The sequence below is a fragment of the Mustela nigripes genome, chromosome 3 (assembly GCF_022355385.1).
Source record: "Mustela nigripes isolate SB6536 chromosome 3, MUSNIG.SB6536, whole genome shotgun sequence".
NCBI lineage: Eukaryota > Metazoa > Chordata > Mammalia > Carnivora > Mustelidae > Mustela > Mustela nigripes.
In genome coordinates, this window is record NC_081559.1 from 139448356 (window position 1) to 139476082 (window position 27727).

General features: G+C 36.1%; 1 protein-coding gene across 1 annotated transcript; it reads left to right on the top strand.

The window, feature by feature from the left end:
• On the top strand, nucleotides 1-27388 carry PI15 (peptidase inhibitor 15). Its single transcript, XM_059392887.1, has 5 exons — nucleotides 1-285; nucleotides 22129-22247; nucleotides 23201-23333; nucleotides 23454-23569; nucleotides 27206-27388. Exons 1-5 carry the CDS (start codon nucleotides 13-15, stop codon nucleotides 27339-27341), a joined length of 777 nt encoding a protein of 258 aa, XP_059248870.1. The 5' UTR covers nucleotides 1-12; the 3' UTR covers nucleotides 27342-27388.
• Nucleotides 27389-27727: the final 339 nt, after the last annotated feature.

Sequence of the window (27727 nt, forward strand, 5' to 3'; positions counted from 1 at the left end):
CCATTCCTCAAAATGATAGCAGTCTCTGCAGTCAGCAGTGCACTCCTGTTCTCCCTTCTCTGTGAAGCAAGTGCCGTGGTCTTACTCAATTCCACTGACTCATCCCCGCCAACCAATAATTTCACTGATATTGAAGCAGCACTGAAAGCACAACTAGATTCTGCGGATATCCCCAAAGCCAGGCGGAAGCGCTACATTTCGCAGAATGACATGATCGCCATTCTTGATTACCATAATCAAGTTCGGGGCAAGGTGTTCCCACCGGCAGCAAACATGGAATATATGGTAAGAGGAATTTGTTTTCTCTGAGTTCCGAGTGAGGATGCTGGATTTAAATTGTTCGTTGAAGAACCTAAAGAGTGTTTATATGTTAAGGGATATGGAGCTCTGCTATACATTTTTTTTTAAGATTTTATTGATTTATTTGACAGAGAGAGAGAGAAAGAGATCACAAGTAGGCAGAGAGGCAGGCAGAGAGAGGGGGAAGCAGGCTCCCTGCTGAGGGGAGAACCCCATGTGGGGCTCCATCCCAGGACCCTGAGATCATGACCTGAGCTGAAAGCAGAGGCTTTAACCCACTGAGCCACCCAGGTGTCCCTCTGCTATACATTTTAACTTAGGAAAGGTTCTTATATGCCTAGTAAGCTTAAATTTTGTTGCATCATAGAATTAAAGGGAGGGGAGGTTCTCATTTTGTTTTGTGAGTTCCGTAACCACTGATGAATCTGGTCTTACATAAGAAACAGAGATAAAGAATGGGGTGAGTTGACTGACCACATTTGAAAGACACACTTTTTAAAAAATATTCACATGGAAATATTTCTGTGTTTGTTTAACTAATAGTCATACTTTTCAGCTAAAACATTTCTTGAAAAAATTTTTTTAAATTATAGGTTTTGTGTACATAATTTATCTTTGGGTAGGTGTCTCTTCCCTTTCTGGGACAAAGCTCTTCCTGATGCTAATCTATTTGTGTTTTCAGAGAACATGCTGACTTTTTCCTCTTTGTGATTTAATGCTTTGTCGTTCAGATAACAGTGAAGCCAGCACACTTGCACGCTGTTCCAACTTGCCATGAACACATTCTTTGCTCTTTTAAAAATAGGCACTCTATGTTTAAATCACTCTACTTAAGAATACTTAGGAAGTAAAAAATAAAACAAAACCCTTGAGTTGATACTGAAAGGATAGCTGTGCTTTTTTAAGTTGCTTTATTTTGTGTTTTGTATTTATGTAAGCTTATGGTTTAGAGTCCAGTACCTTCTAAGAGCACAGCTTGACACTCCTTTAAGGCAATGATGACCACAGCCTGGTTTTTCTAAGTTGGGGAGAAGAGGTGGTACCACTAACACCTTTTTATAAGTGACCTAAAATTTGGTATTTTTCTCAGTTTCTCAATTCATCTCTTCTACTTAAATAAGCTTTTTAAGTTTGACTGATGGCAGAAGTCAAAGTTAGAGGGAAAATAGACTTGCCAAAAGTAAGAGAGTCATAGTTCATAGAAGTACAATTTAGATTCTATGAAAATGCACTTTCCTAGGAGTTTTCTGTAAAGAAATTGGAAGAGGAGATATAATCAGTCCTGGTTTAGGAATAGCATTATACCCTCATGGTTAAGAAATGGACTTTGGAATCTAAATGTTTGGGTTCAAACCTCAGTCCTGAAATACAACCTGTATGAACGTTTCATTTCATTTTCATCATCTTTTATATGAAGATAAACATAGTACCTGCCATACAGGGCTGTAATCAGGAAAGTATGAGTTGAAGGACTGAGCAAGTAGATCAGAGCCTAACAAAATAGACCTCCGATAAACAGCACTTTCTAGAAGGTGATATATGGATATAGAAAAAAGAACAAATAAGTTTTTTAGTTACCATAAATTAGGAGAGAAATATATATAAGATTCTAAATGAGATTAGAAAAGTATAATATATAGACTGTGGGTTTAGGAAATAATTCCTGGTGCCAATCACAACACTACGTAGACAAAAGTAGGGTGAAGACAGCTGAAGTGTTTTAGAGGTGAGCTCTTCTGCGTTCAAACCCTAACACTGTTGCTTACTTTGTGACTTTGGACAAGTTACTTAATGTGTGTGAGATTCCATTTCCTTATCTTTAAAATGGGAATAATAATATAGATAATAACCAACCTATATATAATGCAATTCACTATTCTAATGATATTGAAGGCAGAGGGATCATCATGAGTAAAGGTGGGGTACAACACAGTATAAATGGTTGAAATAGCCACATCCTTTCTGGCTATATTTTCCCCCACTGATCAAGTATTCATTCATTCCACACGCATTTATTTAATTTTTTTCTATGTGTCAATGACTTGGCTAATTGTTTCTGTAGATGAGTAGGTCAAGGTGGCATGGACAGTGAATGGTATTAATGGAGTTAGAATTTAGATCTATGGAATTTCAAAGCCAATGCTTGTGTTGGAAAGCATCTTTCCATTGGCTAAGTTTATTAAATGCTCCACTGGGGGGAGCCCCTGAAGGTGTCAGGGTATCTTTGTTCCTCCTTTAAAATGCCAGCTGAAATCTTGTAGTATTACTATTCTATTCTATTCTATTCTATTTTTATTTCTCAATATAGGAGCTAAGATATGATTTATTTTGTAAGAACCAGATAGAGTGCTGGTTATGTCAGTAGATGTTTTATAAATCCTCTTTCACTCAGTTAAGGTAATGAGAAGTAGTAATTGGAACAGTAAGTTCTATAAAATTAAATATAACTGTATCAAATTGTCATGTAAATACTGCATATTTGCCCATGTACTTACTCATTTATTATTTATTGAGCACTTACTATATGTCAGGCACTATTCTAAACACTGGGTTACATTCATGAATAAAATAGACAGTCCTTGGCTTCCTGGGTAGAAAACCAGACAATAAATAAGATAAATTTTAAAAGTACATAGTACATTAGAAGGTGATAAGGTTGTTAAGAAAAATAAAGTAGGTTGTGGTGAGATTGTGAAATTTAATAGGATGGCCAGGAAAGGCCTCACTAAGAGTGTCCTGGAGAGAGGTGAGGGAGTCCACCACACTGATAGATGAGCAAAGAACTTGCCAGGTAGAGGGAAGAGCAATGGAAAAGGCCCTGAGAAGGACAAAACTGATTAGTTTGGTTAGAAAACTGTGTTCAATTTAATGAAATTGTAAGTTAGAAAGACTGTTTGAATAAATGAAGTCATTGAAATAAGTCACATGGATCCTTCATGAAGACTCATTGAGGAAACTACAATGTAAGAGGCTACTTGGAGGTTGCAGCACAAACTGTAAATGACTAATCTCTAGGCCAGGCGAAAAATATAGATCTCAATTTACCACATACCTGTTCAGCATTGATTTGGACTGTGAGCAGTCTGAAAGTGAGCTCCATTCCTAACACTTATTATGTAAATTAAACACTTAGGACCCTTAGCTCACCAGGACCACTAGCCACTTGTTTAAGTCCTCATCAGTGTGTGATAGTAGCTGCGGGAACCTCCTTGAAGATGGTCTTTAGCTCAGGGCTTTTGTTAAACGTGCTGGCAAGATGGGGGTTCCTTTCATCCGCAACTTTTCTCTCTGAACCTTCTTTCCAGGCTGTCTCTCTTCATCTTTCTCTTCCTTAACTTATTTCATGATTTACAACCCTGACCTTCAAGTTTTGTCAGAATGCTATATTCTTTATTGATTTTTTTTTACCCTCACGACCATATTCAATTTTTCCTTTTTTTTTTTTTTAAAGGGGGAAGGACAGAGGGAGACAGAATCTTAAACAGGCTCCACACCCCAAGCAGGGAGCCCTATTGGAGGCTCAATCTCAGGACCCTGAGATCATGACCTGAGCCAAAATCAACAGTCCGTCACTTAACTAACTAAGCCATGCAGGCACCTCATCAATTTCTTGTTCTTTTAACTGCTATAAATAACCCTTCATGTCTGCTATTTTGCTCTTATCAATATCAAAATCTATACTTATTTCTTTAGTTCTTACAAGATTTTTGGGTGCTAAATCTATTTTTATTCACCTTTGTATCTCTATTTGTTTTGAACCAGTTCTTGAGTATAGACAGTGATCAACATGTATTTGATGATTTAATTGAATTCTCTATGAATCATTATATGTTTACAAGTAGCATCAATTTTGATATATATTTTAATGGAAATTTTATTATCATGTATAATGATATTTTATCACATTCACCTAAAGTTTAAAACAAAAATTTTTCCTAAATTCTAAAATAATCCCTCAAAATTAAATGATTTTATCTCCTTTTAAGTACTTGGTTATGTCAGTGTACCTTTGACTAAATAAAGTAGAAATAATTTAAATGGAGTGTTGACATTTATGTTACAGTTATATAATATTTCTTTGGATATTTTGTCCATGATTTTAGTAAAAAATACATATTTAAAATATCTAATTTTCTAAACACAGTATCTTTAAAAAAATAGTAATACAATAGATAGGGCTTAAGATATGCAAGTCAAACTTCTTTACTCTTGGCTTCTGTTCCACAATTAGTTTATTGACAAATTTCCAGAGCTTCTTGGACACCAGCTGTTTTTCATTCTTCTAAGGGCAGCTTAAACCATGACTCTAAACCACAAACCACACTAGTTTCTTAGAATAAGAATTATCTCCCCCAAAGAATGAAATTGCAAGACTCACACATAGAGTAGAATTTGTAAGATATTCCTTGAATACAGGTCAATTGAATAAATTGATCTTAAAAATGTTGAGTTCCTTCCATAAGAGGATAACAGAAATCTTTGTCTTTAGAGTAATAAACAAAACCATGAGAAACCAAAAAAAGAAAGAAAACACTAAGCATATAATTCAGCATTATACTGAATATAATGCACTGTTGTGTAGGATTGATGTAATCAGTGAGATACAGATAAATATCATGGAGAAATCAAAGAAAGAAGTGATAATCTCTTATTGGCAAAATCAAGAAAGGTTCTTTGGAGGAGGGACATTTGAGATAGATGTCCAGGAAGGGGAAGCGTTGACTGATAGCAGATAAAGCAATGCATGCACAAAATCACCAGGAGATGAGGAGTATAATGTGTTAGCCATATTTTTGAGGAGTTTGAGAAAATACTGAGAATCACTTCATAGAAAAGTGATTAAGGAGGCTATCGAAGTTTTAGAGTAGCGTCAGAGCTGCAGTTTGGAAAGATGGCCCTAGAAGTTGATGTATTTCAAATTGTCAATGAAGTTGACTGGGGAAATGGCAATCACTAAGTTAACAGTGCCACTTCTTTAGGTAAGAAGGAGTCAGACACCTGCCCGTACGCCACAACAGGTATGAACAGCTAACTGAAGCATGGCGTGTGGAATCACAGTCTTTGTAGTCGGTGTACAAAATGGAAAAAGAGGTGAGGGACAGTGAAAAGATAATGACAGATATGAACCAAGCAACTTAAAGCTGAGAAAGTGTAACATAATTTGACTCTGTTGATAATGTGATCCATTTCATTTGTTTGGTGTCTGCAAGTATTTTTTGCAGAGCTAAAAGGACTTAAGGCTTCTTAGACTTTTCTAGAAAAGAGAAAAGTACTAATTACCAAGTCATGGCAGGTAGTAAAGTAACAGAAAGCATGACTCCAATGAATGAATGGAGAATAGATTAATCCATCCTTGGAAATAGCCAAAATACTATTTGCTTACTATAATTTATGATTCAGGCAGGAATAATGAAAATGCTGATTTTGTTCATTTGGGCCTTATGTGGAAGAGAATGTTGATGATGTTAAACTCCTTTTTTTTTCTTTATTCAGTAGTTGACCAAACACTTGATATGTCTATCCTTGTCTTTTTTTTTTTTTTTTTAATGAAACCCTATATTGTCCCAGATGGCACATTTTCCTCTCATTTGGGAAGGATAGCTCAATTTTCTTGTTATAAACATGAGAAATTTGATGTGTCTAACCTAAATCTTTTCGATGAATGCTTTTATGACTACTAGAAAGCTACTACTAGAAAGCCTCCTGAGACCTGTTTGCCAGCCAGCAGTGAACTGAGAAAGACTGCTGACAGACTTTCTTCAGAGCTTTTGGAACTCCACATTCCTGTTCTCATAGATGTAGAGCCTTTTAAGTGTCTTGGCTTCTAACAGAGACTGGGCACATTTTGTAGGAATTTTCTTCCAAGGTGCATGTTGCTTAATATTACTTACTGTTACTTATATATGAATGTTCAACTCTTCATGTATGGAGCCAGCTGAAGGTAGAGAACATTTTCTTTGTGACCATTCTGAATTCAATCTCTAAAGTGCAAATGGAAACATTAACACAGTATGATTCAGAACCTTACCATTAGGTGGTAGACAGAAAAGCCGTGAATCTCATGAAGTCCATACATATATGTCAACTATATTTCCTAGTATTACAACACTGCTTTTTTTTTTTAATTATTTATTTAACAGACAGAGATCACAAGCAGGCAGAGAGGCAGGCAGAGAGAGAGGAAAGGAAGCAGGCTCCCTGCCGAGCAGAGAGCTGGATGCGGGGCTCCATCCCAGGACCCTGGGATCATGACCTGAGCTGAAGGCAGAGGCTTCAACCCACTGAGCCATCCAGGTGCCCCACAACACTGCTTTTTTGAGGGCAAATGATATTTGACCACATACAACAGTGTAGAAAAATAAATCTATTGTATTCCTGCTGAGTATTTGTAGAACCTAGCTTCATATCTGTTCCACAGAGAAGACTCAATAAATATTTGTGGAACACCTGAATGAAGTCTTCTAACATTTTCTGGGCATTCAGACCACTATAGCCACGTGTTCTTTACACGTGGCTATAGTGGTCTGATGGGCAAGAGTCATTCATTATTCTATCCTTCATTCCACAATATTTACTTTTGTGCCTGGCACTGGGCTGGGGCATTCAATGGGGAGCAGAAAGACACTCTTTTTAGGAAGAATTGTGAGCAGATAAGTAAGTGCAAATGCTGTGAGTTAGGTGCTAAAGTAGGAAAACATACAGGGTGTTCTGGGATTACAAGAAACATATTTAGCCCAGACTTAAGCTGAAGGTGTTGAAGTAGGGAAGGTGGAGTAGGTGTGGTAGGGTGCTCTAAGAGGTGAATGGTACATTGAAGGCAAGGGTAAAAATTCAGTATGACTTGGATGTTGTGTATGAGAGAAAAAAAAAATGATGTTTGATAAGACTGGAGAAGGCAGGCAAAAACTTGTTTAGTTTTATTATAAAATCAAGGGAAGTTACTGAATATTTTAAGCAGGAAGGTTATATAATTCACTTGAATTTCAGAGAGGTTGTTCTGGCTTCAAGGTGAAGGACAGCTGGGTTTCTCAGATTGAAGAACACAAAATCAAGAGCAGTTTTCAGGTAGTCATTCAGTGGCTGCAGGTTTATTATCCAGGGTACACCTCTACAAAGGTTAGGAAAAGTAGCTAGTATGTGGGAGGGAACATTCCTCTACTATAAACATTTTTGGATAGGAGTATACTTTGGTAATCAACATGAACCACTTTGCATAATTGGGGTAAGGTAGTGTCACAGAGACAGTATGGATGGATGATTTTATGTCTGGGAATATACTCAAGAGTCTTTATAAGAAAGTTTCATGTACTTTTTTTTTTTTTTTTTTTTTAATAAGTGCTGAGGCTTAAATCCACACAAATCCAAATCTGTTTCAGGGGCCTGGGTAAGACCAAGCCCACCTTGTTCATTGGATATGCTCAGGATAAGGTTTTTTGAAAGCTAATCAGAGGATTTCAGAATAATAGGGGTTGACTAGTCTGGCTCTGGGCTGGTGTCTTGAACTTAACATATCTATTTTTTTTTAATGTTTTAATTTTTTATTTTTTGTAACATTCACAGAACTTAACATATCTAAAAAGCATGTACTAGTCAGTGGCCATTAAATAGTTATGAACATGAGATGTTTAATAGTCTATGAGAATTTCTGAAGAATGGTGTAGTTAGGGGTTAGAGAAAAATCAAGACTAACAGCTTAAACTGGTCAAGGAAAATGCTTGGCATAAAATATATCACAGACTTGAGGCATGAGGTTCAAACGTTTCCAGCCTGTTATCCATAGTGTCTACATCAGGTACCAAACATTTTTTTTTTTTTTAGGTGAATATGGAATAATGCCCAACAAGTTGTGTTTTTAGAATAAACTTTTCATGACTCTTAAAATTTCACACCACATACTCCAAACTGAAACAGTTGAGAAATGTTGCTTCAGGACACAATTATTTTTCTCTCCTAAAAAGTGCATCAAATTCATGTCTTATAATTTCATTAAATGTGAACGTTCTACCAAATCTCTCTCTCTGCATTCCAGCGAGATCATGTTTTCTGCAGGCAGTAGGTAGGCGGAAAGGCATTTGAATTCTTCTGACCACGTGGTCACTGGCAAGATGTGAGCTATGCCTGTGTATCACAGGATAGTTTAACAATCAAGAAATCAGTTTTTAGATTATTGCGACACTGAGTTGGTGAAAAAAATTAGCCACACATGAAAATGTCTTCCTGGCTCATATTTCCAGTATTAAGTAGTAGGTGATGGATATTATATTTCCGTGGGAAGGAGAATTCTTACTAGAATCCATCAACAAATGATCTTAAAATTTAAAGATAAAACATATATTAAAGAGGGATTTAAGGAGGGGAATTAGTAAGTTTTAAGATATCTAAAATATTCTCTAATTTTTATCTTTCACCATCTGATGTTAATTCCTCTGAAAGCAAACTCCTTATTATCTATATGCAATTCTGTTTCTGATTATTTAGTTGCTTCAGGGTTTATCTGTTTTCACTTTATCTGATGCCTGCTTTGTTGAGATTAAAGCTTGGAGTCTCTTAAACTTTAGGCTGCCAGATAACATGATCAAAAGCACACTTTACACTGCTTCACATTTTAGGTAGCCTTCTAGTTCACTCGTCATCACCACCATTCCAGTGCCTGCATCCCCAGTGATAATAATGTCTACCATTAACTACACCATTGTCCTCCTAGGGCTGTGTTAATAGTCTTCCTGTCATGATCTTGTCTAACCATCAAAGAAGTCTTGAAATATGAAGACAATTTTTCTCATTTAGAAACAGGAAACTTGGAACTTGGAGAGTATAAATAACTTTACCAACATCACCCAGCAGGTAAACCGAAATGATGAGAAGGAGTTCTATAGGACAAAAAAGCCCATGCTTTGAAAGGCCATATGTTACATGCTCCCCTTCCTGTATGCATCTCCTGCTCTTGAGACCACTGGCTAAGGTATTTCTCTACATGTATTTGATCTGAGGACCTCATTGAATATTAGAAAGTATTTCTGCACATGGAATCAAATCTTATTCCCAATATTCTTTCTACCCTTGGTAACCATATAGGAAAACTCTGCATTGTGATAGTGCGTCAAGTCTTTGAGAACTGTGAACATTGAGGTCTCAGACCCTTAACCTCAAATCACCCAGCTTTTTTTTAGCCGTTAGCTGCTTTGTGTTAAGTATCTATATATGCCTCCTCTTGCATGCAGAGTATGGCCAACATAGCCTATCAGGGAAGGTTGCAAAGAGATATTTGCCTTCTAAAAATACTGAAAAAGGTAAGAATCGTACTATTAAATAAATAGAAAATCAGTGTACTCCCCTCACACTTTTTACTCCATGCTGTTTTACATACACACATGAATGGTGTCCATTAAATTGTTTTGGGAAATGGGAGCAGAGTGGCTCTGAGCAAGGAATGTCCTTTCATCCTGTTGTCATTCCAGTTGGGTTCCAATACATATGTGCTCTTCTTACAGTGAGGTGCCTAGAATTTATGTGATCTGAGAAGTGCAGAGTAGCAATGACAAATCGTTCTCCATTTATTCTACTTCTGTGAATGCATCCTAAAGTTAAGTTTGCAGAATTGGCAGGCACCTTCTGCTGATTTGAATCATATTCTTGTATCCTCATGAATTGCATATTGGTCACATCTATGTGTTTTAAATTCAGGTTCAGTGTCATTATAGTGGAAAGTGATTGCCTTTTTATTTTATTTTATTTTTTTTAATATAATTTTTTATTTTTTATAAACATATATTTTTATCCCCAGGGGTACAGGTCTGTGAATTATTTTTTTAACAACATAAAATTCGTGATGTTTGACATCAAAAGTATCAGACATATAAGGAAGCAGAAAAATAGGATATGTAGCAAAGATAAATCAGACAATAGAAACACAAATGATGGTATAAGCAGAAGAGAAAGTTGTGGTTTTTTTTTAAAGATTTTATGTATTTATTTGATAGAGAGAGACAGTGAAAGCATGGGTAGATAGAAAGACAGATACGATGCAGGAGAGCTAGGTTCTTGACCTGCAGAGTCAACGAATGAATCTCGCAGACAAAGGAGAGTGAATAAAGCGATAGAAGTTTATTATGTGAAGATACAGAAAAAGTTCTCAAGAGTGAAAGGGGTCCCCATAGGGTTGACAGTAAGGGCCTTTAGGGTTGGTCTTTTATAGAAAGCTAACCAGGGTACTTAAATCCTTTTAAACATTTCTATTGATATTACCATTGAGCACCTTAAATGGCTTACTTCCTTTTTAGGGTCTGGTTAGTTATTCCTTGCTGGTCACAGATTATCATAAAAAGACACCCACCCCACAGGCCTAGGGCAGGGTCTTTTTTTTTAGATTTTTATTTATTTATTTGACAGACAGAGATCACAAGTAGGCAGAGAGGCAGGCAGAGAGAGAGGAGGAGGCAGGCTCCCCACCGAGCAGAGAGAGGGGCAGGGTCTTTTTAAATTTTGTATCTTTTTCTTTAAGGTTTTAGATTTTCAGAAAGTTCTGTATATTTTTCTTCCCATGTTATTTGTAATATCTTAGTAATAAAGCCACTTAGATTTTCCATGATGTCTAAATAAGCTCTGTGAATACCATGTTATTTTTGTGTTCATATCCAGGTAACCACAGAATACATGTTCTTTTCTTCTGAAATTGTCACTCTCAGAGCGAATGATGTTAGCACATTTGTATAGCAACATACACAATGATCTCTCTCTCTCTCTCCAATAATTCTGTGTTCTTTGACTACACATTATAAATATTCTCATGGAGTTTAACATCTAGCATCTGTGACAGTGAGGCATATTCAGGACAAAATGTTATTTTTAATTTTTATTTAAACTTCAGTCAATAACAGACCAGAGTATAGAAGAAGGACACTGATATAAGTGCTTACATGTGAAAATTAATAAATGTTAACTATCAGAAACATGCCCTTCTTCTTGAGCATTCCATGTGGTGTGGCAGGGGGTGAGTAGGAACAGGAGAGGAGAGGGGAGGCCCAAAGTTTTCTGCAATCAAAATGCCTCTCCACCAAGAAGGCTTTAGATAATTATTTCTAATCAGAAGAGAACAGAACTACTTTGTAAGCACACATTTAAGATCCCCATTCTTAACATTGATTTGATAAGTCCAGGATTGTGCTAAGCATCTATCTTCTTGAAAGTTTCCCAGAAGATCCTGGAGTAATTTCCCAAGTGGTAAATTTCTTCAATCATGGTTTAGGACACAAAACTGAGCTGAGGAAAATATTACGTGGCTTAAATATCCACTTGTTTGTCAAGAGACTGTACATTGAACAAATTAATGGGTTAACCCAAAGGAAAAATTATCCCAGTGATAATTCTACACTATCACAAAATTTCACTTGAAATTATTCCATACCTAATTTCACAAAATATCATGTGGGCCTTCTGGGTCTGCAACATGATATCATGCTCACTTGGGAATATACTTGATTGACTAAGGGAACTTTAAAAGAAGCAAACTTTTAAGTAGCACATGATTCTTCTGGAGCTTTTTAATATAATGTATTACATACATTGTATATATATATAATTTGTTATATAATAATGTATTTTTGTGATGTATTACAGTTGGCAATTATTCATTTATTTGTTTGCTAATGTTTTTTGTTATCTGTCTCTTCCCTAAACTTTAAGATAAAGTCCATGTTTGCCCTACTGACTGTTGAATTCACAGTACCCAAGACCTCCCAATGAATATTCATTTACTGGCTGTCTAGATGAATGCATTACCTGAGGTCCTATTGGTTAATCTGAAAATATGTGTTTCTTGCATTTTCCATTGTTGAGGACAAAACAGCAGCCCATGTGTGGTAAGTCTGCTGTAGGAGGTTTGGGGCAAATGTGGCTCCAGAACACTTTCCTGCCACCATCTGTGGGTATTAGGAAGGAAGATGCCACATCCATGTGAGTGTAATTATGAAAATGATACCTTACATTAGAATTCATAAACTGTAGGTCCATCAACCATTCTAATTAGTGGGCATATTCAATTTGCTCTGCATGATATTGAACTGTACAGAATTTTACATTTTTAAAAATATTTTGTCAAATGTTAAAGTTGATACATTTTACATATACACCTGTATTTCCAGATTATCCTCAAGAGGGGAAAGTTCTAGAGACATTAAGCCCACTTCCTACTTGTCAGCAATTGGTTAGAGAGGAGTAGCCTCTTTGGGTGGGGCAGATTTGTTCATTTATGAGTCTATTTTTTCCCCATGTAACTGTCCTCTGGACATGCAACTTTGCCATCTTACAATCAATACTACTTTATTCATTTTCCTTACTAGACCGTCCCCCCAACACGGTCATTTGAATACGACTATATTTATACAGAGCTCTAATATTTTCAAAGCACTTAAGTCAAGTACAATTTCACAGCGCAGATTTAGCCATACATAGATTTAAAGCACTGGAACTTTCTTTCCTAAACGCTAGTCATATTTAAGTACTTTTACTTCAAATTCTGAATGTATTATTATCTTTTATCCATGCCCTCATTAATTTATATATTGAGGTTTCAAGGCTACGAAGCACTTCTTCAGTTAGGAGTTTCTTGCAGTAACCCAGATAACAAATTATGTTGGCTTTGACAGAGGTGGTAGCAGTAACAGTGATGAGCAGTTGGTTGTATTCGGAATGTACAGTATTTTGAAGGGAATTGCTGATGGAACAGATTAAGATTATGAGGCAAAGAAAGAGTAAAGATGACCACTTAGATTTTTGGCCAGAGCGACTACAACAGCAGTTGGTAAATTTCTTCTGTAGTCATTTCTTCAAGTAGTAAATATGGCGTATGTTGCAACCACTCAGCTCTGCTTTTATAGCACAACAGCAGCGGTATACTAATGTAACAGTGTAGCAGGACAGAACTGGTGATTCCTGAATGAGAAGATGGGCAATGCCATTTACTGGCAGAAGGAACACTACAGGAATAGCTGGTGAGGGGCTAGGAAGTGAAGCGGGGTTGTGACTCTCTGGAGCTCAGTTTGTGGTTTGCTGAGTAGAGACTGAAAGTAGTAAGGTGGTTAAAGTAGTCTGGAATTCGACTACTGCAGATAAAATGTGGAACCATACCACCAGCATATAAATGGTATTTCAATCTGTGAGATTGGATGAGATTTCTGAAGCCTTGAATATAGATGAACCAAAGGGGGAGAAAAAGAGAAATAGATGTGGCCCGAGTCCTGAGAACCCTCCAGCACACAGAGATTGGAGAAATGAGGAGGAGTCAGCATGCATAAGGAGAAGCAGTCACCTGAAGAAATCAAGACAAATGTAGGGTCCTGAAACCAAGAGATGGGGTGTGACCAGGAAGAGTAGGTGGTCAGGCATTCCAAACACTGCCGCTAGAACAAGTAAAATGGTGACCAAGAAATGCCACTGATGACATTGATAAGAGCAGCTTAGGTGCGGTGGAGGTGGGGTGGGAGTGTGCAGTTGTGGACTCAAGAGAGAAGGGAGGAAGAGAAACTGGGAATTCTCAGTTAAGACAACTCTCAGGGAATTTAATTGCAAGAGAAAGGAGAGAATGATGGTTGATTGGAAGATGAAAAGGGGTCAAGAGAGGCCTTTTTTAGTTTCTTGTTAATAAATTTATGTCATTGGCAATGATCCTCTCTAAAAAAAGAGTCCACTTTACATCATCTTTTTATAGAAATTTTCCTCTCCCACCTACATGAAAGGTAGTTCTCATTCTACCTGAGGGAAGTCTTCATTATCTTCTTTCAAGCATTTTTTAAAAATATTTTATTTATGTATTTGAGAGAGAGAGATCACAAGAAGGCAGATGGGGTAGGGGAAGCAGGCTCCCCGCTGAGCAGAGACCCCCCTCAGATGCGGGGCTCGATCCCAGGACACTGGGATCATGACTCGAGCCAAAAGCAGAGGCCTTAGCCCACTGAGCCACCCAAGCTATCTTCTTTTAAGCATTTAAAAAAAAAAAAAAATGGGTGCCTGGGTGGCTCAGTGGGTTAAGCCGCTGCCTTCGGCTCAGGTTGTGATCCCAGGGTCCTGGGATCGAGTCCCGCATCGGGCTCTCTGCTCAGCGGGGAGCCTGCTTCCTCCTCTCTCTCTCTCTCTCTCTCTGCCTTCCTCTCTGCCTACTTGTGATCTCTCTCTGTGTCAAATAAATAAATTAATTAATTAATTAATTAATTAAAAAAAAATGCTTCAGACCTTACTTTGTTATTTTGTAATGTAATGTGTTCCCATATTTTGTAGTTATTTTTGAGGGTTGAGGGAATTTTTTTAATCAAATTCCTTTAACTATCTCCTTCTATAAAGTAGAATCAGTTTCATTAGTTTAACCAATGCCCAGAATTTGCCATAAGAAGGCATTTTCTCTTCTTCTGCCCCACCCAACCAGACCTCAACCCATCCCTCTCTAGTCTTACCAAAGCTCATTTCTACCCTCCTGCCTGGTTTAACACTGGGTCTCTATATTCCACTTTCAGTGTCCTTTTTGGGCACATTTATACCTAACAGGGAAAAACCAACCAATTTCAAATCAGAACCACAATCATGCATGTGAAGCTTTTTAAAAGCTTTTGGCTGCCCTCAGAGGAAATAATTTTATCATCACTTAACTTCTTTGTAATGGTTCTTTCTCACTTTCGTAAGCCAGTACCCCTTTTCCAATTTGACTAACCTAGGAAAAGATCAAACATTCTTAGATGAGTTATTTCTTTAAAACCTCAAAGCATGTCTGTCTAAATTAACTTTACATTTTTTCAAAATATATAAGAAATGGCAACATAATTATGGGACACGCCAAACTCTCTCCAATGGCATTGTCACCATAGTATCTATGACAATAACCAATTTAGAAATGTGTCTCTGAGGGTGCCTGGGTGGCTCAGTGGGTTAAGTGGGTTAAGCCTCTGCCTTCGGCTCAGGTCATGATCCCAGGGTCCTGGGATCGAGCCCCACATCGGGCTCTCTGCTCAGCAGGAAGCCTGCTTCCCCTTCTCTCTCTGCCTGCCTCTCTGCCGGCTTGTGATCTCTCTCTCTCTCTCTCTGTCAAATAAATAAAATCTTTAAAAAAAAAAAAAAAGAAATGTGCCTCTGAAAATTCAAAGTGTGTTATTTTTATTTTTAGCATTTTATGTCTTCAAAGATACTATCCATGAGCAGAATAGATTCTTTCAAGAGGCCAAAATTAGTATTCCTGGTTCTTCCTTAATTTAGTCACAATTCATTAATCTTTTGTCCTATTTATAAATCTAGGATTCTGACAGACACATTTATTTAATATTTATTACCAGCAGAATTAATTAATTAAATTTACTAAGCCGCATGTATACATTTCATTTATCTGGGTTTTAAAAGTATTTCAATTGATTTATTGAAAATTATTTTCATACATTTAAGTATCTTTTTTAAAAAAAATATTTATTTATTTATTTATTTGACAGAGAGAGAAAGATAGGGAGAAACAGCATGAACAGGGTGGGGGGCAAGAGAAGAGGGAAAAGCAGGCTTCCTGCTGAGTGGGGAGCCTGACATGTAGCTCGGCCCTATGACCTGAGCAGGAGGAAAACAGTCTACCAACTGAGCCACCCAGGTTCCCCTTAAAGGATCTTAAAAGTCTAAGAAATACAGTGACTCTTCAGTTTTAAATTGTGCAGTGCTATTTTAAAAATTTAAGATTTTTCTAATATTTTTCAACTTAAAAACACGTTAAATAATTACTCACTGATGTACTTATGTTGAAATTACAAGTCTAACCTGTTGCTTTAATAGGCACATTTTCTTAACCTTTACAGATTTTTAATATCAAGTACACACAGGTTCCTTAGCCAGAAATTCTTTCCTAATACCTTAAATTTGATTCTTTCAAACAGTCCTACATTTAAATCTTATGTGTGGATTTAAAATATCTTACCCATTTTTTAAAAAGCACTATTTCATTTCAAACAATGTCAAAGATGTGAGGATGTATTCCCAAGTAATTTTTAGGGATGCCTTCTAGTCTGAGTACACTTCTTGTCCAAGATGTTGACTGTGATGGGTACTTCAGATGTCAATGTGCTTCATGATTCTGGCTGTCAGTGTGTTGTGGATACCAAAACTCATGGATGGCTGGCAAAACAACCTTATCCCTGGCTGGATCATGTCACTACTCAATTCTTCTGTCTGCTTATGAAAGTCAGCAAACTTCTCCCATACTGCAACATTCTTTGATTTGACTTGGTATTTCTTTGGCTCAAGCTCTAAAGACTTCTAAACTTGATGAGAATCTACATTCTTTTCATACACCTCCTATTTCTTGGAGCCAGAACTCTTGCAGATATTTAAATGACATCAGTTTGAATTTGGGATATCTCTTAGGGCTTAGTCCAACTATGTGGTTGCCGCAGACAAGATGCTAACTTTTATTTACAAGTAGAATAGTTCATGATGAATATTTTAGTACAAAGATAAATCAGTCCTTTTATAGGCCAACCAACTAAATGGCTCTAACAGCAAGGATTGGAAGAAAAGCATTTGGAGCAATAGGACACACCTCACACTGTTTTAAGCCATCTTTACTTTGTGAACTAATTTAATCATAATATCTAATTTCTAGCATGTCCTGTAAATGTTTTTGAGTATCCATGCATAATATTTTTTTAAAAAATATTTTATTCATTTATTTCTTCAACAGAGAAATAGAGAGAGCATAAGTAGGCAGAGCAGCAGGCAGAGGTAGAGGGAGAAGCAGGCTCTCTGCTGAGCAGGGAGCCCGATGTGGGGCTCAATCCCAGAACCCTGGGATTATAACTTGAGCCAAAAGCAGATGCTTAACCGACTGAGCCACCCAGGTGCCTCCATGCATAATATTCTTAATTTTTGCCTCACTTTTAGGAGGCAAGATCAAATTTTAAGTGTTTACAACTTAATTTATTGTGAACTCATCTTACCTATTTAGAAGGGCAAAACCCAAAAATACAGGATGTTCAACCTGGTTGAATAAAATCCAAGTATCAGATATCTAGTTTTTCCAACAAAAGGTAACAAATAGTATGTTACATATTTACTAGACATTCCATAGAATGCACATGTGTGCTCTTTTCTGTTGCTGTATTTGCAGGATCCAATATTGAAATTATTTCTGATTGCCTGGGTGGCTGAGTCAGTTTGTTGTCGGCCTTAGGCTCTGGTCATGATCCCTAGGTGCTGGGATCGAGTCCCACATTGGTCTCCCTGCTTTGCTGTTCTCTCTCTCTCTGTCTTTCTGTCAAATAAATAAATAAAATCTTTTAAAAAATAAAATAATTTCAAATAAATGCTGCACCTACTTAGAAAAATTCAGCAGATATATTACCCATCAAGCATCCAGAAACCTATATGTTAAGTTACATGCTTAAGCAATTTACATCTTCATTTCCTGAACTTCGTAAGTTGTAGGAGTTCTTTCACATGGTTGTGCTTCGCCACATTCACTATAATTTAGAGATTCTGGATAGGAAAAAGAAGATCATACTGGACCACTCCCTATAGCCACAATTTTTTTGTTGAAATCTCCTACTGTTATTAAATAAAGTTATTGTTGCTTGCTATTTTCAAACCTCAAAGACCTCTCATCATATTAATAAATTTAAATACCACTAGATCTTAAGGGAATAAATAATGTACCCATTTACTCCTGGAAGCTGTAACTCCAGAAGAAAGACAGATAGCAAACATAGATCTTAACTTCACCCGTTGACGTGGTTGATGTAATTCTTAAATTTCAGAGCTCCCTACTCAAGCTGGATCTTCCCCTCTCTATAGAATGAGTGTGAGCCTTATTTGAGGACAAAGAAGCAAGAAAAAGTATAGCCCCTTTGACTTCTCCTGCAGTGGGTATGTCTGGACCATGTCTCCCAAGGGGAGTCAAAATGACCAGCTCTCTGGGGGGGTGGGATGAAGTCCATGCCTATCAGTCTCTCTAGCATCTTCCTTCAGGAGCATAGAGACAGGCAGAAATCCCTCCCATCAGTTCCTTTAAAGTAAATATGGAGAGAGAAGAAAGTGATTATCCCTTCTCCATAACCATCTTCCCCAAAATTTTTATTTTAATATTTATACATAGAAACTCATGCCTAAAAATGTAGGCATCAGTAATTCTAAATACATTGTCTTCTTAATCAAAATCCCTTATCATGGTTAATAAGGTTTGTACATGTAAGATATTTTTGGGGAATGAAATTGTGGTTCATCCCCCCCCCCCAACTGTTGCCAACATTTTAATAAAGTAAAAATGCTTTTAGCCATACATAAAGGATTCATCTGTATATCCAAACTGATGTTTTGAGTGGAAATATTTCAGATAAATACAGATTTTGACATATAAAATATGAAGTTTATTTTTTTTAAGATTTTTTAAATTTATCTATTTGACAGAGAGAGACACAGTGAGAGAGGAAACAGAAGGAGGGGAAGGGGGAGAGGGAGAAGCAGGCTTCCCGCCGAGCAGGGAACCCGATGCAGGGCTGGATCCTGGGACCCTGGGATCAAGACCCGAGCCAAAGACAGACGCTTAATGACTGAGCCACCCAGGCGCCCCTAAAATTTTTTTTTTAAATATATGAATGAGTATAAAGAGAGACTTATACATGGTAAATTACTTCTAAATTCTTAACAGCTTTAAATATTGTTAATTATTTTGAAAAAAATCTGGTTTTATCCTCTCTATGGAATGGAAAGGGCTAGAATTGAGCAAGTTGTAGACCAGTATAACATACATCTTACTGGCTTTGATGCTGGTGCTACTCACGCATATTAAATCATGAGAAGTGGAGATGAAAGGCTCCCCAGAAATGACCTCATCCAATCTTATTTTACAGATGAGGTACATGGGAGAAAATAATTGACATGTCTTCACCATAATTGATCTTAGTAGTATAATTAGGGTTAGAACACGATATTTTTATTTTCAGGTCAGTGTTATCTGTGCCATGCTGTGCTTATATTTTAGGATAAAACTATAGGAAAGTGTTCTTAGCAGTTCTTGAGCTGAGTATATATTGTAGTTCAATATGTAAATAATACTTAGATGCATTTTTTCCCCAAGTGATTACAATTAATTAAGAACCCATCAGGGGACATAATTTTTTGATGCCATGCCATCTGGAATTCCTTTGTGAATTAATTATGCTATTTTGTAGTTCAGTGAACTATAATCCATATTTGATTGAGAAAACTTCAAAAGAATAACTACTAGATAAATCCACTATCAGCCTAACAAATACTTTTTTATAAAGATTTTATTTGTTTGTTTGTTTATTTTTAATATTTTATTTATTTATTTGACAGAGAGAGATCACAGGTAAGTGGAGAGGCTGGCAGAGAGAGAGAGAGAGGGAAGCAGGCTCCCTGCTGAGCAGAGAGCCCGATATGGGGGCTCGATCCCAGGACCCCGAGATCATGACCTGAGCCGAAGGCAGTGGCTTAACCCACTGAGCCACCCAGGCGCCCTATTTATTTATTTTAGAGAGAAGAATAGAAAGAGAGTGGGGAAGAAGGGAAGAGCAGGAGAGAGAGTGTGGAGCCTGACTTGGAGTTTGATCTCAAGACCCTGAGATCGTGACCTGAGCTGAAATCAAGAGTCCTATGCTCAAATGACTGTGCTACCCAGGTACCCCAATGTTTTTAAAAGTTAATTCCAGTCCTTAGATCTTGTGACTTTAATTATAAATTTATTTCACACTGTTGATACACTTTGCCCAAATTTTTACAGATAAGACAAAGGAGGAGTTTGAAACAGTAATTCATAAAACTTATCTCTGACCTAGGTAACTGTGAAAACTGTAGTACAAAGTTTCTCATGATAGAGTGTTTTCAGTTTTTGATACTGTATATATCATCGATTGCTCACCGACTAAAATGGCATTGTGTAATATTTTGCCACATTTAATTTAATCTTCAAAATTGGCAGATGATATTCTAGAAAAGTGTGTCTTGTTATAGTTCCTTAAGATGTGGCCATTGTCACTATAGAATTGCTCCAGATTCTTTCTAAATACTTCTCATTTTATACAAACCTTATGTTTACCTTAATGTAATTCTAGATAAGTATATGTAAGATGACATTGCTTTCCTAATTTAAAACAACTTCAGAGTAACTAACAAATTTCTTTTGAAGGTGGCCTCATGGGATGAAAGTGTCTCTGGAAAAGTTCATCCATTATTTTGATTTTTGCCTGTTTTATTTCAAAGTCACTAAAATAAGTTCTCTTCCCTTAAATACATTGTTATCTTAACTAAATATATGTATCCCATCATCCTTGTGTAAAATTAAGCCTCCCTGTGTCCTAGTCAAGCAGTCTCATGAGTTTCTTGAAAGCTTATAACTCAAAGTGAACTCATGACCATCAACCCTAATGTAGGTGAGTCTTACTTATCTCCATACAACCTGGTGAAGGAGAAAGTCATCAAAGAATGATAAAATAAGAAAAATAAAGAATAAAATAAAATAAAAAATAAAAAATAAAATAAGATAAAATAATGAAAAACAGAAAAATAATGATCAGTAGAAGAACATCTATACACTTTCCTATGGGGAGCTCCATGTGAATTTGAGTAATCATAAAATTGACATGTATTTTTTTCATGCAAGTTCTTACCTTCTAACATATGCTACTATCTAGTCAAAATTCGGACAAATTTTTTTCAGAGCGCTAGAATAATATTTAAATATTTAAATAACTTAGGAAATAATGTCATGATACAAACTATCAACTTCAATTAAAACCATTCTACAGAGAAGAAAAATACTTTACTAAATTATATTTTTACTAGGGAAAATGTTTGAATGCATTTTTTGTATATTGAGTTACAAGAATTATAAATATTCTCTATTTTGTGTTTTTGTACCAGAAGCATCTAATAAAATAGATTACCATTTTAGGTTGATTTATAATTGGCAGGTCCACAAATTCTTGCTTTCATTTCCCCATACAGTTTTAGAAATGAAAATATCAATCTATATGGTAACTAATATAAATATCTATTAAATCTAAGGCTCATTCAATTTTGTCCCACAGGTTTTTTTAATTAAATAAAAGTTATTATACGTCAATAACACCCTTATCAATGTAAACAACTTCCTTTTTTGAGAACAAATACTATTTTTCTTAATTTATTAATTGAATTATAATATACTATATTTTCAAAGAAGTCTTATGTGGCATAGTTCAAATTATTCTTGATCATAATTTGTTTCTAGTTCATACACACTAAAATTTAGTTCTCATACTATTATTACTACCAAAGATTCAAATGTTGTAAAATATGAAGGCTCCTTGGGAATCGTTACACAACAATATAGTTTGACCTTTAAAAATTGCGGTATAATGTTAGACATTATTAATTTGGGTAGATCAGTTTGAATAAATAATTTGATGATATTAGTTTTTAAGATACATTAATAACATCGCTCCTCGTTGTTATGAAGATGACATCTAAGGAAAATCAGTTGACTCGGGTGGATTAAAAATTCAGTAGTCAGTATGATGTGTCCCCAAGCTACATCTAGATGGATGTGGTATTTTTGTTAGTCCCTCTGTTAATAAAACTGATATTTGGACTTCAGATTTGGATGACACTGTAAGAACAGTAATGTTTTCTGTGATATAATCATATTACATTATAGAACTTTTAATATCAATGGTGTGAATTTGCTTTCTTTAGTGAAAATAGTCTAAGAAACCAGAATTGAAAGAACTTTAGGAAATCGTAGTACCATTTCTTCCTCTTAACTTTTGTCAGTTACTGGCAAAACTGGTAAAGCTCAAGGTTTTTTCCCCTTCACAGGTTTGGGATGAAAATCTTGCAAAATCTGCAGAGGCGTGGGCAGCTACTTGCATTTGGGACCATGGACCTTCTTATTTACTGAGATTTTTGGGCCAAAACCTTTCTGTACGAACTGGAAGGTAGGAAGCAGTTTCACTGATACTGTTCATCCACACATTTTATTACTTAGGGACCCCAAGGGGGAGTGATACCACCTTCAAGTAATATAAGCAAATACTTACTGAGTGCTCACTATGTGTCAGGCAATGATGCTTGGCCTGGGACTGTTTCAGATGTCTTCAAGGATTATTTAATTGGTTAAAAGGTCCTAATAAGACCAGTTTCCCCTTTCACCCTTGGAACACGCTCTCTTAGCCTGTATTCTTTGCTTACGTCACAGAATCTTTGAAAGGATTAGGCATATGTTATAGCCTATACCCTAACTCTCCCACCTCAGGAAATTTTTTTCAGTGTGGCAGAAACCATTCTTGTGTCTATGAAACTTTCCCATGGTTGCATATATCTATAGTCATATATGTCTGTTCAACTATGGGAAAGTCTGTTCCCAGTGATAGGCTAACTTTTCCATCACCAAGGAATGTCATTATCCAAGATTCCAAAGACCCATTCTCTTCTATATACAAGAGAAAAATCAGGTGTGCTATTATTAAAATTAAAGTGAATCAAGTTTAAGGGAAAAAACACATTTAATTCTAGTATCACAACTACAATTTATTTATCTAATTTTTAATTGTATATATGATTCTGGTGGAGAAATTTTTAACAATATAAAACAAGATAAAGATGAAGATTCCTGAAATTTGCATTTTTCTTTTTGAAACAACCAGACATATACTTAAACGAATATAGTCTCACTTGCTTTAGTCCCGGGCATTTTCAAGCTTGGCCCTACTTGGAGGAATAGGTGATGGTGGTAATTATGAGGTATGGGTTTGCTACTGAGTCATCATGAATAATCTGCAAAAAGAACTATTAACTTACAACTTAACATGAGTCCACAATAAATTACGACTGCTATACTCTAAGTTCTCTCACTCTCTCTTTCTCTCTCTTTTTTTTTCTTGGTATCTAGATATCGCTCTATTCTCCAGTTGGTCAAGCCGTGGTATGATGAGGTGAAAGATTATGCTTTCCCATATCCTCAGGATTGCAACCCCAGATGTCCTATGAGATGTTTTGGCCCCATGTGCACACATTATACACAGGTTATTTCAATTGTCTTGTTAATTTTTGATTCATAGTTTCAACAATGCTCTTACTCTTTTGGGGAATATGCATTTTCTTAGCTTTAGCTTCAATAATGATGTATTGGTTTATTTTTGCAGATGGTTTGGGCCACCTCCAATCGGGTAGGATGTGCAATTCATACTTGTCAAAACATGAATGTCTGGGGAGCTGTGTGGCGACGTGCAGTTTACCTGGTATGCAACTATGCCCCAAAGTAAGTACTAGGCTGGCTTCTACTTCTTGGAACTTTTAATGATATTAAATATCTCCAGTCTGCTAGTTATTTTAATGTGAATAAGATTTAATTATAATAGCCTCTAATCCTCAAGTCTCCCGTGACCTCATATACCTGAAAAATAATGAGATGAACAGTTATTTTTCACAGATAGGTATTTCCAGCTAAAATTGTGGGCAAAATAATTTGAGATACAGAAACTCACTAAATTCCCTTCACCCGTTTTTTAGTCATGATAATTGTAAAATAAATACTGTACTTTCAGGCTTTTGACTGTTCTTTAAAAAAAAGAGAAGAATCTTTTAGGAAATTTATCAGTACTGCACTATTCCCAGCTATCAGTACTAGAATGTTGGCTTATTTTTTTCACTGGGAAAGCAAAACAGAGTCCTTCTTCCTTTAAGAGTAAACTAAAAATTATAGTTTACTAATTTTATAGTTGGCTAAGGAGTCATTCACTGCCAGAAGGGAAATTTAAATGCTGTGACTTCTTTTTAAATTAAAGCTTTGCCATGATTTAAGTTTCAGTATTGAAAATTTAGAATTTTCTCATTGGGGGTGCCTGGGAGACTCAGTTGAGTTAGAATCCCCCTCTTGATTTCAGGTCAGGTCATGGTCTCAGGGTAGGACTCCACTCAGTAGGGAGTCTACTTCAGATTAGCTCTGTCCCTCTACCTCTGCCCCTCCCCCTCTCCTGTATACATGTGTGCACTCTGTCTCTATCTCAAATAAATAAATCTAAAGAAAAATAAAACACAATTTTTTCATTAGTTATATTTTATGGCATACATAAAAGTGTATTGTGAAAATTGATCAAAGATTATAAAATATAGCCATATTTATAAATATTCTTTATAAGATGAGTATAAATAAGCATTTGTTAACATTTGATAAAATGCCTTCCTGATAACAATAACTCTTGAGACGATAAAACCTTCCAATATTTATACATGAGTCTGTTCCCATTTGGAGTAAATAGCAAAATGTGCAAAAGGATTTATGACACTCTTGGTGTCTTCCAAAGTAAGTCCCAAACAAAGATTTTCTCCAGCTTTGCCAATATGGGGAGGGAATGAGAAAACGTTTCACAAATAACTGCATTACTCATTTATATGGTAAAATGCCAGTGGCAGTGTTTTTGCAAAGTTAGAAAAATAGCGATTTTCCCCATGGTGCCCCTTCATAATTATTGGAATAATTAGGTTTGGAAAGTAGAATGTGTTTGCATTACCAAAAACATTGAAACTGTGCATTTGCTTGATATTTTCAGTTTCACACTTTATATTTTCCTATTAAGATTTTACTCTTCTTCTTGACATAAATAGGCCACGGAGTACTCAAATGGTGAAAGAGATTTTTATTTCATTTGTTTAGCTGTTTTGTTTTTAAACATTGATTTGACTTTTCTAATATTATTATTGGTGGGATATCGGATTGTTTTCAATGAGAGATTAAGATATTGTGTTAAAACGCTTAATTTGTTGTAAAAAAAAAAAAAGCCATTATTTTGAAACCTAGGCAATGAAAGAAGTTTTAAAAACTTGACTGTTATTTGAGTGTGAATTTTCCAATGCCAATATAAAGCTATCTCAAGTCTGTTTTTTAGGGGGAAAAAAAGAGAGAGGTGGAGGGAGGGAAGGAGTGAAAGAAGGGAATTTTAATTAGATGGAATACAACAAAAAATGGAAGGATAAATCATTGGTTGACGGTTTACTTCTGAATGTAATTGTCCTCTATTCAGTAAAAATCTGTGATTTATGTAAAAGTTTGTAATATGTAATACTTTTGACGCATAATAAAATGTATTTCTAAGCTTATGTTACAAAAAATATGTGCTGTGTAATTTCAAAAAGTTATGTAGAATAAATAGAAAAATATGACATTAAAAGAGCATAGGTTGCCCATATGCACTTATGGGCTTTGGATAAAGATATAGAGGGAAATGAGATTATTAATATAGAATAGGAGAGATTAGGATAAAGGAGTGAGTTACACTCATAAGAGAAGGGGCCTCCTCAAGTGTTTTGGAGTAAGCACGTGTCATTATCCAAATTATACTCCAGGAATCTTATCCGGAGGGCAGAGTATACAATAAACTAAATGGAGGTGGGTGTTCTTGGAATCTGATGACATTTTGTGGTATGAATCACTAATCAGCATGTATTTCATTTTTATAGGTAACTTTTCCTCCATAAATATTTTGTAGATCAAAGCCTGACTTTTTATAAAGATTTTATTTATGTGTGTATTTATTTATTTGGGAGACAGAAAGTGAGTGTGGGAGAGACAGAAAGCAGCGGGAGGGGCAGGTGGAGGGAGAGGGATGAGCAGGGAGCCCAGTGCAGGACTCAGTCCCAGGACCCTGACCTGAGCCAAAGGCAGATGCTTCACCCACTGAGCCACCCGGGCATCCCAAATCCTGAATTTTTAAACTGACTGATGTCAGCAGATATTTTATGTAGATTCACTTTAAGAGTCGCTGTTTGGGCTTCTTCAGGTTGTAAAGAAGATGAGAACCACCTGTTTCATATTTTAGGCTCTTTCTTACAGTTGTCTTATCTTCAACCCTGACTTTTTTTACTACTGACAAAGAAATTTCCTCCTGACCATTCAGTTTCCTTCAAAATATGGCTATGTTGCTATTTTTAGGGCTAATCACCATGCTATTGAAAATACATCTATTACCTCCCTCATAATTGAACAGTAAGACATTGTAGCTACTTCTGACTATTGTAAATGATGAATTTGATGTAGTATTATGATCATGGCCATCAATACAGATGAAAAGATTGACAACACAGTGTTTAACATTATCAAAAAACAGATAGTATTACTAAAAACAAAAGCTATGAGTTTACACATAGGTAAAGGTTTTGAAATCACCTTTAATTGCTTCCCTGAGCCCTTAATCTCTTACCATGACAACTTCTTGCTTATCTCATCATTTCTAAGCCTCCCAGAAAATAGTAAGTGCATATATATATTACCATTCTTAGCATTAGCAGGAGTTTAGAAATGGGAGTGTGTCCTGCCAACATGCTCTAGAAGGCAGTTACAGGGCAGACACAGATGTGGTGATTGAATGAGTATCGAGCCTGGCATCAGATGACTAATGATGTCATCATTCATTGTAGTGCTTCACGTCTTATCTGTAAATTAAGATAATACTAAGTGTTGCAGACAGAAATATTTAAGAAGTAAGATATGATAGAAAAATAAGTTGCTGTGTAAATAAGAAATGGAGGGATGCCTGGGTGGCTCAGTGGGTTAAGCGTCTACCTTGGGCTCAGGGCATAGTCTCAGGTCCTGGGATCCAGCCTGGGGCTCCCTGCTCCCTGGAGAATCTACTGGTCCCTCTCCTTTTGCGCCACACCTCCTCCACCTCGGGCTCACTCCCAGTCTCTCCCTCTCTCAAGTAAATAAATGAAATCTTTAAAAAAAAAAAAAGAAAAGAAAAGAAAGAAATGGATATCATTTTCAGTTTCTTTCTAAACTTCTCAAAAAGATCATTACATGTCAATCCATGCAGACATATGCTTAAGGACAAGCACATTTCTTTAAATGAGCACTAATAGAGCACTAATGTTATCTTTGTACTTTTTTTTCTTTTTTTAGGGGCAATTGGATTGGAGAAGCACCCTATAAAGTAGGAGTACCATGTTCTGCTTGCCCTCCAAGTTACGGAGGCTCTTGTACTGATAATCTTTGTTTTCCAGGAGTAACATCAAACTACCTATACTGGTTTAAATAAGCTTATCTTTTCCTCCAGGAAACAGAATGTTTTCTGGGACTAATAGGCATATATATATATTGAGTTTTGCACATATTATACATATTTTATAATAATCTTGTTTTCCTTTTATTATTCCTTGTATAAATTAGTGTTTGTCTAGTTTGTTTGTTTCATCTTTGAGGTAATCAAAACATCCATTTCTATCTTCTGACCACTAAGCCCAAGTTAGAATGGTGTCTATGTAGTATTGACATAGTTGAGGCATCCAGTTCTAAAACTTACTTTCCAAAAAGAAGATGTTACATTTGTGAGGAATAAAATATATATATTTGACCTGTAATTCATGTGTATTATGTAGATATACATATACACATAGGTGTATATGTATATTTACATGCAGAGAC

What these genes read in the sequence shown, in the direction of transcription:
- PI15 (XM_059392887.1), top strand. Translation starts at nt 13, where the DNA reads ATGATAGCAGTCTCTGCAGTCAGCAGTGCACTCCTGTTCTCCCTTCTC. An exon ending in CTTTCTGTACGAACTGGAAG is followed by an intron (nt 22,248 to 23,200) that starts GTAGGAAGCAGT and finishes CTTGGTATCTAG; the next exon opens with ATATCGCTCTATTCTCCAGT. An exon ending in GTATGCAACTATGCCCCAAA is followed by an intron (nt 23,570 to 27,205) that starts GTAAGTACTAGG and finishes TTCTTTTTTTAG; the next exon opens with GGGCAATTGGATTGGAGAAG.